Below are 15,892 nucleotides of genomic sequence, written 5' to 3'. Positions count from 1 at the left end.
AACCCAACCAACATCAAATCATTGATTTTGCAGCAGTGTTTTGTCCACACACAGACAACAGACAACTTAGCAAAGAATCAATTTTAAATTGGATCTTTAGAGTCTGTTGGTAGCAGCCTGGAATTTATTCACTTGGATCTAAAAGAAGACTAACAATCCCACAAGCTGACAGATCTAAACTAACATTAAACTATCAGCTTTCCATATTTGAAGACCTTGGTTATTTTGGAAAAAATGGGTAAAAACCTAAGACATCGGCAAATTTTCATTATGCTTTTTGTCAGTTGTACATACAGTTTGGATTTACCTGAACTATTTTAGCACATGTATACGTTTTGATCTGAAGCATTCCATTTTAACATTTATTGTCCTGCTGGAAGGTAAAAATCTCAAGACTTTTGCAGTCTCATTTTGTCTAGGCTTGCCCTGTATCTATACCTACTTTGAGCTATCTATAAAATATGGCCAGCTTCTTCGTCCATACTGTTAAAAGACATTCCCACAGCATGGTCCTGCCACCACTGTGGGCTGAAGGTGATTCAATGATAATGCAAAAACCAAAAATTAAGTCTCAGTTTCACATATTGTTGTGGACCTTCTTCCTCTACATGGCTTTAGGCAAACCTTAAATTGAATTTTTGAATGCCCTTCTTCTTACCACCTTAAATAAAGGCCGGCATTGTGGACTAACCGACTAATATCACTACCAGCTGGGACGTAAATTGCTGCAGCTCCACTATAGTTTCCATGAACCCTTTTAGCCTTCTTTAACATGTTGCAAGTAGTCTATTTCTATCGCTAAAAGACCTTTGACTGTCAGAGCTATCACTGCAGTTAATAACAGTCACATTTTGTGCCAGAAAAATAGCCTCACGCCTCCAAAACAGGTTGTAATTTATTCCTCACACGCCATTGGTCACACAGATCGATGCGCGCTCGCGGCGCTACGCGGCGACGCGCCCGCTCTTCTGAGCATCGTTTCGAAGGGACGAGAGCAGAACCCGAGCCTGAACTGAACCACACACCGAGCGTCCGCCGAATGTTTGCTTCTTCCCGCTGCCAATGCACACCCCTCACATTCCTATGTCCGCCAGTTGACACACTGAACTTGAAGGACCAGGCTTCCAACCCTGCCGGGATTCAGGCGTCCTAAAGCGGGCAGCTTGTTTTTCAGGTAAGCCTCTCCCTCTTCTCTCCCCTCTTGTCCTCTCCTTCTGTCTCTTCTCCTTCGGTGATCGTGGTTCTAACTGTATTCACGCGTTGGTAGAGGGGGAGCGGATAATGACGGGACGCGGGTGCTATTTTACGGTTGCTGTCCGTAGTGCTGAAAGGGCATCGACACTTTGTAGTAAAAGCCCAATACGGCACCACTCTATGGCCTCACGGTAAAAAAGCAGGTCGCATGACTTCGCTCTTTGAATGTTACAAGGTGGCTCTTTCTGCAGACTACATCTCACAAGGATGCCGTGAGCGTGTCAATGGGAGGGCAGAATAACAACAATGCAGATGATTTTGCAAAGTCTTACTCATTTTGACAATGGCTGCCCGACTCAAATGGATGTTTCCAAGCTGCGCTGTAGAGTATGATACCTCCTCTAGGGACGGTGTGTTTTACTGTTGTTAGGGTCTTTGTCTCACCTTATCTTTCCTCATCTTTCCATTGCAAACATCCAGTCAGTGTAATCTCTAATTACAATTGAAATGTTTCTGTTTCAGACTAACAGCAGAAAACGAGTCCATTTGAAACAGTGGCCGATACAACAATTATTTTAGGGTGAACTTTTGTCCTGCCCACAGATAACTTTAACCACTGTCTCTATTTACCAAGCAGGGCTTTGTATGAAATCCTTTTCTGACACATTTTCTGAAACGGTGTCATTGAAGCATTGTCAGTTTCCAGTATTAATAGGGTTTATCATGTTTTATTTATTTATTTTTAATAGTCTTGAATTCATAATTTTCAAATCTCTGTAACTTCATGTCCTTTGAAAGAGATGCTGGAAAAAATCCCAGAGTAATGTGCTCGTATGTACTATGAAGTAATACACTGCTGCCCCTTCCCCACCTGTTGTTCTGCACTGCCGTTCAGCTTGCTAATGCAAGGCTTCTGCACATTTCCCTAATACTAAGGGAGTAAAAAACGGACCAATTTGTTGAGTTGGGGTTAAAACATAATTTAACTAAGTAAGAGCAAAATTTGCAACAAACTGCAGACTGGCTACCTGAGCAGATAACACAACTAATTAGTTCATATTAGCCAGAGATGTACCGATCCATTTATTTATATCTGGATCAGTCCCGATTTAAAAAAAAAAAAAAAAAGATCAGTTATCGTGACAATGCGCTCAATAAATGAGGACAGATCTATTCTGTCTATTTCTATTCTTTGTGCTCTGAGACAGGTTATGCTATTTATTTTACGTTATGTTTAGAATAACTAATTGCACTTTCTGAACCATTTGAAAAAAGGATTGTTGCAGTTAATTTTTTGCATGTTTGACCAAGGTCTTCAGCCTGTTGTTTTTGTCAGTTTCTTTATGATTGGTTTGACATTTGCTGCTATACGAATTGCACTGACCGAACAAATTAAAGTTGTGTTGTCTTTAAACGTTTGACCTGTATGAAGCTATTGGTATACTTTAGAGTGCTCTAATAGTGTAGTTATAAAATAAATTTGTCATTTAATACATTTATGTGTTTTTTTTTTTCTTTCTTTCTTTGTAAGATCTGTTTGTGCCGATGCTGAACCTCAGATATATGTATCAGTATCAAAAGTGAAAAAAGTGGATTGGTACAACTGTGCTGTTTTTTATTTTTTATTTTAGCAATTGTAAAAAGACGTAATGCTTTTCTGTTTTAAATACAAGTTCTTATCATGGTATGCAATTTTGTGCAAAAACTGTGAAATTGGGGCATTTTTACATCCGGTTATCCCACCTCATATCAGCCAGTGCTTAGAACATATGAGTTGCCAATGTCTGAGTGTCTTAACCTTCGCAATTCATGTTAAAATGTCAAATGTGTTGAAACATGATCCAGCCCATGAGCATTGTTTATGATTCCCGTCTTGCCAAAGGTAAGCACAAGTCACGTTTGGTCGGCTGCTGCTGCATTGTTTCTCTGATGGGCCAAAATATCCCTCTCTGTCTACAACAGGAGCTCCTGACATTTCCCGTGGCAGATTTACTCAAAGGATCATGGCACAGACCAACATCAGCGGGCAGGGGACCAACGGGGTGGCGGATGAATCCCCCAACATGATAGTGTACAGAAAGGTAAGACTGGCGCTATTTTTAGCTCACTCTTGTGTGAGCATGCATGACTCTCCGGCATCAATTTTGCTTGATAATGAGCTGTGGCATAGAAACTGCAGATACTTGTATCGGAACATAAGACACAGGAGATGTTGTCGATGTGTTGATATGGAAGTCCAGAAATATATAACATACTTGTCTCAATATAAGTTTGTCTCATTGTGATTTTTTTTGCAAATTACCTAATGAAGTAAAGATTTCATACATCTTAAATTTTGTTTGAAATGTATTTTAATAATCTCTGTGCACTGCAGAAAGATCCGGTTCAGTTTGGCCAGTTTTAGTTTTTGATAAAATGCAGTCCAGATTTTTTAAAAACAGCAAATTTACCCTTTAATTAAGCATGAATGTGGAATCTCAAGTCAGACATCGAATTGGGCATCATTTGCCAGCCATGAAATGTTCTCTATTGCATTACGGCGCTGCCACTCTTTACAAGGAGGGGCCCACTCTGTAGCTCACAGAGCTTCCCCCTTAGACAGACTGGTGCCCTAAGCAGTCTGCTATATTTCTGAAATAAAAAAAAAACTGCCTCTGCATGTATTACATAGCCAGGAGTTACCTAAATACACATATTTTCCACTTGAATCATTGGATATTATTGGACGATGTCTTTTCCCCCTGTTATGCTGACATTAAGATAACAGAAAGGAAGTCAAAGGGAATTAAAACATTTCTTATTACACTGAAAGTCATGTATTTCTTTGCTGATGAATATGTTGCTACATTAGGTAATTAAAAGTAGCAGAGAGAGTGAAATGGCTTCACTGCTGAGACACCTTAATCCAGCACTGCTCCAACATTGAACAAATTAATGAGATTTTAATCTGCATGGAAGATAACATTTGTTTACTCAAACCATGACAGCCAAATGCAGTTGCATATATATATATATATATATATATATATATATATATATATATATTTAGGAGATTACTTACACTAGTTCTTGAAGGCGTTTGCATGTTTGCAAATTTTTCTCCCCGCTGTACAAAAGCTGTAAAGCTAGATTTAAGATTAACCTACAAATAAGCCATTTAGAAAATTGCTTTTGCTTTAACCGGGAGGGGTTTTAGTTCCCTAGTGGCAATGCCTTTGTGTGATGGTTGGAATTTTTTTCCCCCTGATCTCCTAATGTAAACCATGCTGTGTGTCTCTGGCAAATAAAAGCCAATGCCTCATACTTAAGTGCCAATGGATTAGAGCTGATGGCGACCTGCACATGTATTGAATACCAGCAGGAGTGGTTGTGTATGATGACATAATTGCCTGTTTTACTTCACTCTTAGATGGCCCAACGAGGTGATCATTTGCTCCCTTTACTTATGGGTGACTCAAGCAATGATTGGATTTCTTTCTTTCTATTTTCTCATCCAAAAATGCTCCTGCACAATGGGAAGAGGATGCACTTAGCATGATAATATAGACTGGCAGGCTTTTTGTTTTTTTATGACATTCACACTGTGTTAAGCAATCTCTATGCCAGTGTGGGACAATAAGTGTTGCTGTCTTTCTCACAATAGCAAGCGCTTGCTGTTTTAGAGGTCAAAAGTTTCAGAGGCTAGATTTGAGGAGACTGGTTTGATGGGATTTATTTAGTCAGTTTTGGATATGTGAAGCCTCTATAGGAAGACTGTTGTTACAATTTGCTTTAGCCTATAGCACACACTACTAAAATATACAAAGTTATTAGGCTCTGACTGCATCCTGAATGAATATTGACTTGAGGTCCAGATATATAGATACATGTTATGTTTCTTATTTTGTCTCCCTATTGATCTGCATGCCTTGCACTTTTTAATTGTGCAGCTGAGTCATTGGATTTACATGTGCAAAGAAGCAAAATTGAGGCTAACCCTGCACAATAAGACTGCGATTGAATTTTATATATATATATATATATATATATATATATATATATATATATATATATATATATATATATATATATATATATATATATATATATATATATATATATATCCTATCCTATCAATGGCTGGAAAAAGCTGGACTCAAGGACAGCACAGAGGCTCTCATCCTGGCTGCCCAGGAACAGGCCCTAAACACCAGAGCAATAGAGGCTCAGTTCTACCACACCAGACAAGACCCAAGGTGTAGGTTGTGCAAGGAGGCCCCTGAGACAGTCCAGCACATAACAGCAGGGTGCAAGATGCAGGCAGAAAAAGCATACATGGAACGACATAACCAAGTGGCGGGCATAGTGTACAGGAACATCTGTGCAGAATATGGACTGGAAGCCCCGAGATCGAAGTGGGAAACACCCCCAAAGGTGGTGGAAAACGACCGAGCTAAGAACCTGTGGGACTTCCAGATCCAGACAGACAGGATGGTAATAGCGAACCAACCGGACATTGTGGTGGTGGATAAAGAACAGAGGAAAGCCGTTGTGGTGGATGTCGCAATACCAAGTGATTACAACATCAGGAAAAAGGAGCACGAGAAACTGGAGAAATACCAGGGCCTCAGAGAGGAACTGGAAAAGACCTGGAAGGTGAAGACCACAGTGGTGCCTGTGGTCATCGGGGCTCTCGGGGCAGTCACCCCCAAACTGGAGCAGTGGCTAAAACAGATCCCAGGAACAACATCAGACATCTCAGTCAAGAAATGTACAGTTCTAGGCACATGCAAGATACTGCGCAGAACCCTCAAGCTCCCAGGCCTCTGGTGGAGGACCTGAGCTCAGAGGATGTAAGAAACCACTCGCGGAGGGTGAGAAGGGAATTTTTTGCGACCAGTTAACTTCAGAAATCACCTGATTAGAAAACAGCTTTGCAGCATGTAATTTAATCTCCATATTTTTCAAACTAAGACCTCAGAGGTTTTTTAGTGAACACGAGTAAACCAGCAGCATCATGAACAACAGCAGAGAGATGAAATCTGGCAAGAAGTCTGCGGCATCTCTGGAGGACCTGCACCTAAGGTGAAAGAATCTGTTGACAAGACAACCAGTAATTAATCACGGCACAAATTTGTCCTTTAAGGAAGAGTGACAAAGCGGTTGGTAAAAGAAAAACTTTTTTTTTCCTCCTTAAAATATTCTGTTGTTCAAGTAACATGTGGAGATGACGATAAACATGTGGAAGAAGGTGTTCTGGTCAGACATGACTAAAATGTAACTATGTAACCAATCCCAATGTTTTGCGTGGCAGAAAAAATAACACTGCAGATCACACTGAGCACACCATCTGCTCCAAGAATCCTGCTATGGGGAAGACTTTTTTTTCTCAGCAGCAACAGGAAAGCTGATCAGTGTTGATGGCAAGATTAATTGAGCTAAAGACAGGGTAATCCAGTAAGAAAACCTTTCAGATGCCTCTAAAAACTTGAGACTTTAGAGGCTGGAGGTTCACCTCCCAGTAAGACTACAACCCTAAGCTTAAAATTTATTTATTTTTTTTATGGTTTCCCAATATTAAAAAAACATGTAATTGTAATGTTATTACTGAATATTGCAGTATTATCCCAATGCCACCCAGTGTTCAAGAGCTCTACCATCACTGTCACTAAACTGGGCATTAGACGTGGGTCGTGAAAGTCCATCCAACTGACTGGATTTGTTCATGGTAATTCAGGGCATACATGCATGACACTGAAATTGTAAAAACCTACCAAATATTTCATTAATGCATTCCTTTGTTTTTGTAAAATGTCAAACTTATGCTGTGACGACGTTTGCTATTTGACATGTTGTGCAGTTGTAGTATATATCAAAGCATATTCATGTGCTAAAATGGTCCCAATTGAAGTTCTTTCACTAAAACCGACTGTGACTTTTAAGCGAGACTTGAACATGGTCATTTCTTTGATGCTCTACATCCAGTTTAAGTTATACTGCAAAGAAGAACGGGGAAAAGTTTCACTCACTGGTTGGTGATGCCCAACATACTAAAAGCTTTGCTGGTCCTACAGAGTTCAAAAATCAGAGAGGGCTGAATACGTGTGCATTCCATGCTTTTTAAAGAAAATATACGTAATAATTCGATGACATCTGAAGGCAGTAAAGTGCATGACATTTTATTTAGGTATTTTAGATTAAAGAGGGCTAAGAATAAGCATGCATACACATTTTTATGACATAAAATGCCAATAAAATGCATTTAAGTTTGTTGCTGTAACAAGATTGAAAATTAATAAATTATTTCTTTTGAAAGTCTCTGTGTTATGCCTGGTGCAACAACAAAACACCAGTTAAGGTGATAAGCTCCATCTGTCAAGTCATCAAGTTCACACTGTCAACTTTAGTTGCACTATGTTCTTTTGCTGCAAGTGACTGCAGGCAATTATATTGACATAAAAATAGTCAGAATTATCTCAACTGATTGCAAAACTACATAATGATAATAGTGACGGATTCAACTGTTGCATTTTTATCTTTTTTTGGACAAGCTTGGGGGAACAATAATTGTTTTAAATCAATCCATTCACTGTAAGTCTGTTTTCCTCCTTAACGCATGCATACAAATGGCCACCGCTCGGTGTTTTCCCCCCGACACAACAGACTGAAAGACATTAAGCACAAAATCATAACACTGGAGTGGGCTTAACTGAAACTGCAGTTGGACGAACACTCTCTGCAGACACGCGGATGCTGCCAAGATGAACAGGTGCTCTGAAGACTTTTCAGATGGAGATAGCTTGGCAGAGGTGATGCAACCCACAATGAGACGAGGTGAATTCTCGAGTGGGAAACACACTTTCAGGGCCCTGCTTTGCTGCTCAGACCTCCAGCACATCAATATCATAAGTGCGCACCGAAAATGCTGCAAGAAACATTGATAGAGAGCAACGAGCCACATCTACTACGTATCTGGTGATGTGTGAATACAGCATAGTAGCAGATGTGTTATGTAATACGAGCAGAGGGAGCTTTATGGTCGAGGACAGCAGATAGTGGTTTGATAGTCTTTCCACAGGGAGCATAACTACATCCGTTCTCTTTCTCAGTCTTTCTTTCTCTCCCTGCTTCGTCCATTCCTCTACTCCTGTCATTAATGTCTAATGAAAATTGATATGTGTGTGTGTGCTTGGATGTTGACCTGCTTGCAGAGGAGATGAGCGCACAGATGCCAGTATGCATCGAGGACAAATAAGAATTGCTTGAATGCACATAAGCAGTCTGAAAAAAAAAACCCTAAGTAGTACAGATAAATAAACAAATACGGCTTTGAGCTGAATCTCTCTTTGAAGAAATGGCAATTCTGAAAAATTTATCCCCCAACAGTGTCAAATAAAACGATAAACTTGAAGTCCCCCAAATTTTTAGAAGAAAAAATGTGAAAATAGTTTGCATCAACTGGATTTAATACCTGAATATATGATGCTGTTCCCCATTACTTACCATTTAAAGCCTCTTTTAATGTTAAGTCATGCCAAGTTGCTCTCTTTATGGGTCGTTTTATGCGAGCACCATAAATAACGCTGCGATGTGTGTGAGTGCTGTATGTAGGGCGAATATTGCTAAGAGAGAGTTGTGAATTTTTTATGCCAGCCTAAAACAGCTTTGGTTCACAGCCACTCAGCATGAAGCAGAAACATCCTCTCTCACTTTGTGGGTGCGTCTGTGATTACGTTTGTGTCTTTGCATGCACGTGTCTGTGTGTGAGCACACATGTGCATTCGTAATCAAGTAAAGGAAGTTTGTAACGTTCTAATTATCAGATCCTTTTTGCAGAGTACCTGTCTGTTTTTTTTTGTTGTTTTTTTTTGACTCGTCAGTTTTGGTTGCAAAAATGAAAACCTGAGATGATTCTTGATGTTAAATCTTCTAAAATCGTTTATTCAGCTATTTGTTGTTTGTCAAATGTTACTATTACTATTAATGTAATACTTTTAACAACGTTTCAGTCAACGCTGTCTCAGATATAAGTTAATGTCAATTGACGCTGCTTACACAAAAAGTTAATTTTAGCTCTTGGGAAACGTATTATTCAAAGACTCAAAACAAAACAGAATAGATTATTAGGCTTGGCATATTTTTTGCAGTAAATTAGAATCTGATCATCTTCGGTGGCTTGCTAACTGACAGCTGAGACATCAGCCCATTCTTACTTACATCTGAGCTGCCGTAGGGTATCCAGTAATTGGTCCTCCAGCTGCCAGTTTGGATTCTATATTTGTCCAGAGCCATTAATCCTGCATGTGCTGTATTTATTAGTCTTGCTCTATTTTCTCCCAGTAAAAACACACGGTATTATAAGTTTTTAATGTTGCAGTTAGTGGACCCAGTTGAGTAGTGTCTTGCATTTTGCTTAGGAAACTAACGTTATAATCTTAAATTTTTAAAGCTTTTACCTCGAGTTTATGGAAAATCAATAAACATGCTTTAGAAAGCAACCTATAGAGCAACATATACTTATCAGTTTTAATATGTTTTTGCTAGTTAGCTTAAAATAAATATGTAGTCAAGATCTATTTAATCAAAGACCCACTGAAATAGAATAGAATCTGTTGTTCCAGGGAGCTAAAAATGGTACCATAAAGATCATCTATAACTCTTTTGAGTTAAAAACATAAGCAGAAAAGTTAAATGGAAGAACAAACAAAAATATCTATTACATAATTTAATAAAAAAAACGTTTTTTGAAAACCATACCAACAAAAGGTAAACACAGATCAATCTGGAGAGACTCAGATGGAGAAAGAACGTGATTAAAAGAGCTTAATGACAAAATGAACAAAAAAATAAACAAAGTCCTTTGGCGTTCAGGCCCCGGCCGGGGATGTCAAGCTGGACTTCGATAAGCTCGATGAACATTCCTGATGCAGCATAGGAATGTAGACCCCCCGGTGGCTTGTACTGGTGGCGGCGGTCGGAGGAGGATGAGGCCTGAGAGCCGGGAGCAGAAGGTGGAGATGGGGCGGAGGTGGGTTGATCGCAGCTGGTGAGCAGAGGAGGCCATGGGTGAAGGTCCTTTTGAACTGGAGCCCAAATGAGCGAGGCTTGGACCGACGCTGATAGGTTCATAGGTCCAGGTTGCAGAGAGGGAGGCGCTAATTGATGAGGCAGGTGCGACAAGAGTCTTCCAGACTGAACTTTTGTCAAGACTCCATTTCAATATAAATTCAAAACAAAACAATTACATTGCCTTCAGAGTAGCTTTAAGAATACCATTAATAATTTGAAGATAGATATGTCTCAAGAATTATATGTTGAAACTTATTCCAAATATGTGGCGTAAATAACTTCTATGTTGAATATATCTATTTTTCTTGTTTCAGAGTCTGTTGATATCTGTCAAAAGTTGCTCGTCCTCTATGCGTTTCACAAACGGGAGTTTTTCAGGTTGATTCCTGTGCGTCTTGTGATGCCAGTGACCCAGATACACACAAAGCATGATTGAGTATTTCTCTGCAGCCTTTGTTTAAATGCTTTGTGTTTTGGATTTTGTGAAATGCTGCATTTGGAAACTCCTATTTCACTACCCTTCTGTGTTTTATGGCATTGTGAGAAAATACGCTAATGGATAGCATTTTTAAAGAACTTGCTGTCTGTGTTGTATTGTTCAGCCAATAACAACTATGCCTGAAGGAGTAGGTAATACTTGTGCTGGACAATTAACCTTGTTAAATAATGAAATAAATGAAAAATTTTTTTTAGGTTTGATGTTAATAAAATACACAGCTTTACTCATGTCATTGTTGTGACTTTTTGTTTCACTCCTTTGCAATAATTGGTGGAAAATTAACCAGTCCCCAAGGGAAATATGCCTCAAATCATCAGCATGTTGTGTAGTCATGCCATTGCTTCCACTTTACATGAACAAATAAAATGTGACACGTTATGGTTGTGCTGCTAATGTTGCCTCATTTTCAATATTTCATTTTCTGTGCAGAGGCTATGAAAAAATCCAGCTGTGTACTTCTGCTTTCAGACCGTCCTCCGTTCAAAAAAACTGCCTTTAATGTAATAAATGAATAAAAACATTATCATTGTTCTAATTATTTCTGCCTGCAGATAGTTAATTAGCTAACTGTTTTTCACAGATATAAACATGATGTGATTGCTGTGCTCTGGTTTTTGTTGCCCAGTTTGTCAAATTGTACTGACTTGTGTTTTTAAGCTACCAAACTGAGACAATCAAGAGCGTGTCTATAGATAACTACATAGTCAAGACTTTTTTTCTATTTATATAAATTACCTTGGGATAGATCTAGGTAGGCAAGTTGTAACTTTTATAAAGAATAATGATTTATCCAGCAACATTATCACTAGTAATAGATAGCAAGATAAAAAAGACTAAAACTAAATATTGGTGTTTGAGGCCAAAAAGAAAATAACACAAACACAATTCTATAAAATATGTTCATATCATATCATTTTTTATTTTTGCATGTGTGTGTGTTGTGAGTCTGGTACCATTATTTTCCAATCTGTGCGTTCAAAGCTGAGCAATTGCAACCATTTACAACATTTAGCTACAATAGACATAGAAAGTTAAAGTAACAAACGTGTTCATGTTTTTATGATTAGATTTGAACTTTTGTCCCATCAGTGAGTGTAAGTAATGAGGCACTGAACAAACAGAGAAGACAAACCGAGTCATCGAGTCATAAATTGATTTGTCAATTGATTAGGTTAATGTGGAAAAGAGATTGTTTTGCATAGACAAAACCCTCACTCTCCTCAGTATCACTACAGCACAGCCCAATAAACTTATTAAATGTACAGTAGCTGCAAATCTTCGAGGATTATGTACATTGATACGTATGCATGATTCTTTGAAAACAAAAAAAACGAGTTCACATTGTTACGTTTTATTACAATTTCAGATTACATAGCTTGTGTTGGATTTAAAAAAAAAATGTTGCTCAGGTATCATGACCTAGACTTTTGATTAAGACAGTTAAAAATCAACATGGATTGTCTCGTTGAAGGGCACTTCCTTTGTATTTTCAATCTGCATCCGTTGAACACCTGCTTCATCAGCCTTCCATGTTATCAACACAATTTCCAAACCATCCCACAGCGTTTATGACTCATAAAGCGGAGGGAACTGAATACATTTTCAGCGTTTTCTCAGTTAAGAGCCAGATTTGAGGGTTCTTGTAAAGCTTTTCTCCCTTGGTGTGCAATCAGAAGATCACTAAGACCAAGAGAAAATGGGAGCTTGAGGTGGAATGATCCATAATTGGCAGATCAGAGAGAGATCTTTGTATAAAGTGGAGCGCTTTGTGTGTCTGATTGTGAACCAGGTGATTTTGCTTTGAACATGCATTTGTAGATATTCATGTTCTCTTTAACATGTCTTTGAGAAAACAAATGATTAGACATGGATTAATGGTTGACTTCAGTAATCTGAGCTACAGTCTCTAGAAGTTATGTTATTTTTTCTGGCAAGAAATGATAACTTGTCTGATGATGCCATATTTTTACTGCAATTTAGCTAGAATATCTTAGAAAACCTTGTTGTCATTTGCATGGGTATGAAAACTGACGATCTCAAACTGGGATTCTTTAATCTTTCAAATCTATGATTTCCAGTCTCAAATCCTACACTAAAATCTGATGCCACAAGGACTGTTTGACACAGAATCATATATTTACAAACATAACTTACCTTATTATGAGATAAGTTACATCAGCAAAAGACTAATTAAGAGGCTGTCAAGGATTTTAGAAATTAAGGATCTTAATAAAAACTCAAGAAAAAAGTTATGATCACATTACAGTTTAAAAAAAATGAAGCATCATGTTTGCAACTTTTTTCTAAGTGAAGAGGCCTGAGAGAGGAACAAACTTATAATGTGCAGCTAAAAATGAGAAACAGTGAGGTTGTTTCAACCCCGGGCTTTATTGTCTGGCCCGAAAAGGTTAGTTCAGGAACCTTAGGGGTTTGAAGGAGTTGAGCAAATCAGAATTGCTCAGACTTCCTGTGGCGAGAAGCCGAGCAGCTTGTCCGCTACGGCCATTTTTGTAGTGGACAATTAAGCTGGCAGATGGGGTGAGATTGATTGCAGGCCTGCTAGTATCACTGTGTATCTTAGTATGAATGTGCTCAGGAAGACACAGAGGGGGCAAAGTTGCTGGCAGCCATGAAGGTGAGAAGTAAAATTTTATAAACAACTATTACTGATGCAGAGAGCGAGTAAAGCTGCTGTTATACACTGGGCAATGTGGTTGAAGGTATTCTGGGAAACTTTGGGTGCAGTTGAGGTTTGAATCTGTGAATGGACAAAAAAAAAAAAAAGACTGGTTAGAATAACCACAACAGAATGCAACCAGAGGTTACCAGAATGGTGGCGCTCTTGGATGTGAGAAAAGGGCACAGAGGTAGAATAGTCTGTAAATGGAAGCAAAGTGATTGCATGAAATTGTGTATGTTGGATTACAATGATGTTAAGAATAAAACACAGACTTTTAACCTGGTTGGTAAGAGCAACAGATGAACCATCAAGACAGTGGCGCAAAAAGTGGGTATGCAGGGTATGCAACGCATAGGGGCGCAGCACCAGAGGGGGCGCCAAAACCCCGTCTGGAGGACGATGATGTTTTCCCGTACACTTCTGCGCGCCTTATGCTCCTTCACCTCGCGCATATAACAAGGTAAATGTAGCGAGTTTTACCCTTCACGCATCGTCGCCTGGGGGCGGGGGGGCTGAGTGAGCGTCGCTCCTTCACCCTGACGTTCCTTCCCTCGGTCGGGGGGAGGGGGGGGCGCCGATCTATGTTTTTGCATCCACCTGAATAATGTGTAGTTGCGCCACTGCATCAAGAGAAACAGCAAATTTTTTTGACCCCATTAGGTTTTGGGATGTTGCAAGAGAACCAGGATGGGATTTGATTTAAGTAATGAGATCCGGAGAGGCTCGAGCACATAGCCTTGGGGTACGCCAGTAGATATAAGGATAGGAGAAACTGAAACGGTGTGAGTTTCATCATTTGAGGACTAACAAATAAACATAGTTTAAATAGATAGGATTTAAACCAAATCCTCTACAAGAATAATGATCAGACTGTTATCATTTCAGATTTTACCCCATGGCTACTTTGTCAGATATTTTTTACAGTGGCAAGAAATTGAAGTAATATGCAAAGCCAAACCCTTTCAGAGAGACAGGTGCAGAAGACGGAGTGCTTTGGGGAATTAAAAAAAAACTCTAAACAGTGACATTTAAATACCATATTTGACTTGAGGGTTTCAATATGCCACCAGATTGTAGAGTAGATGACAGTTTATTTGGGTTGTTTCCTTCTTGTTTTAATTTGTTCCTTCAAGGCAATATTAAAATCCCATGAATACACATAAAGCTTGGCAGTGAAAGAATAATAGATAAAATGACATTCTCAGCTCCATATTTTAACTGTTACTCTGTATCTTACTGTATGTTAATACTTCCTCTTTTTCTCATTTAGCGAAAACAACTCCTGAAACGCTTCAGCTTGTTTTGGTTGAAGTTATAAATGATCCCTTAGCTGAAAGCTGTTAAAGTGACAATCTGAAGCCATTTGCTGAGAATTATTTTAATACTGTATGCCAAGCCTGTTTCTAAGGAAGTGTGGACAACAATGTAAAGTTTAAATAAAAATGAAATCAACTGACTCTCAAACATTACCTAGTAATGAAACAAAAGCAAGTTATAAAGTTGGGAAACTGAAAAACATTTTTATATTACATGCTGATATACGAGCAATGAAATATGTTGCTAAATACGTTTAGTAGTATTTTTCTGACACAGATTACATCGAGAAAATGTCATTCTCAGAGCGTTTTTTAATTCAAATAAAAACTGTTTTAAATGACCTTTTCCATATTATGCCAGTCTTTCATGTAGTTAAAACCTGTAAGTTTTTAAGCATATCTGGCTGAGGTGAGCCACGATAACCGAGGATTCACACAGCTCTATAACTCCTAAATATTTTTCACATTTTGTCACATTACAGTCCCAAACCTTAAAGTGTTTTATTTGGATTTCATTTGACAGACTAACACAAATTAGTAGAATAAGTGTGGCGAAAAATGATACTTCAAGTAGAAAAGATCACAACAGTATGTATTGTATTACTCTAATACTGTAAATAAAAGTCAGCATAACCTAAGAGTTCAGGAATTTCCTCATTTGTTTCAGAATAAACTTTTTTCTGTAAAGGTCTCAGAGGTTCATTTAAGAACATTAATGAACATCTAGCATCACAAAGACCAAGAAACACAGCGAGCTGATCAGGGATAGAGAGTTGTGGAGAAGTTACATCAGGACTAGACTATAAAACAACATCTTAAGCTTCAAACTATTCTATTTATCATCCAGAAATGGAAAACCTATAGCACAACGGCATACATAATAAAGTATACAAAGTATTCAATCACAGGAGCTGAATACAGATGCACAACCCACTTTTAATAGTTTTATTTTGGAAACATTTTTTTCAAAGCTTTCAAAAGGTATTAATACTTTCACATGACACTTTTTGAATGTTGACTTACCAGTCATGCTTATGAACACTTGAGCAGATCGACCCTCGACACTTGTGTGTGTCAGTGTCCTTGGGTAACATACTGAACCCAGATATTCGCTCCCATTTACCCAAAAGTGTGTGTCTGCAGAGAAAAAAAGTT

The 15,892-nt window shown here is 38.5% G+C and overlaps 1 protein-coding gene across 2 annotated transcripts in view; it reads left to right on the top strand.

Moving 5' to 3' along the window:
• Positions 1–945: 945 nt before the first annotated feature.
• The window catches only part of rgs7a (regulator of G protein signaling 7a), a 62,328-nt gene continuing 47,381 nt past the window's right edge, over positions 946–15,892 (top strand). For both annotated transcript variants that reach the window (XM_008429249.3, XM_008429250.3), the window contains exons 1-2: positions 946–1,174; positions 3,157–3,275. In XM_008429249.3, coding sequence (XP_008427471.1) covers positions 3,198–3,275 — 78 coding nt within the window. In that variant the 5' untranslated portion in view covers positions 946–1,174; positions 3,157–3,197. The remainder of the gene's footprint in view (positions 1,175–3,156; positions 3,276–15,892) is intronic.

This window comes from Poecilia reticulata, chromosome 15, assembly GCF_904066995.2.
Source record: "Poecilia reticulata chromosome 15, P_reticulata-male-v2, whole genome shotgun sequence".
NCBI lineage: Eukaryota > Metazoa > Chordata > Actinopteri > Cyprinodontiformes > Poeciliidae > Poecilia > Poecilia reticulata.
The sequence above is the reverse complement of the archived record's forward strand: the minus strand, read 5'-3'. Positions and strand labels throughout refer to the sequence as shown.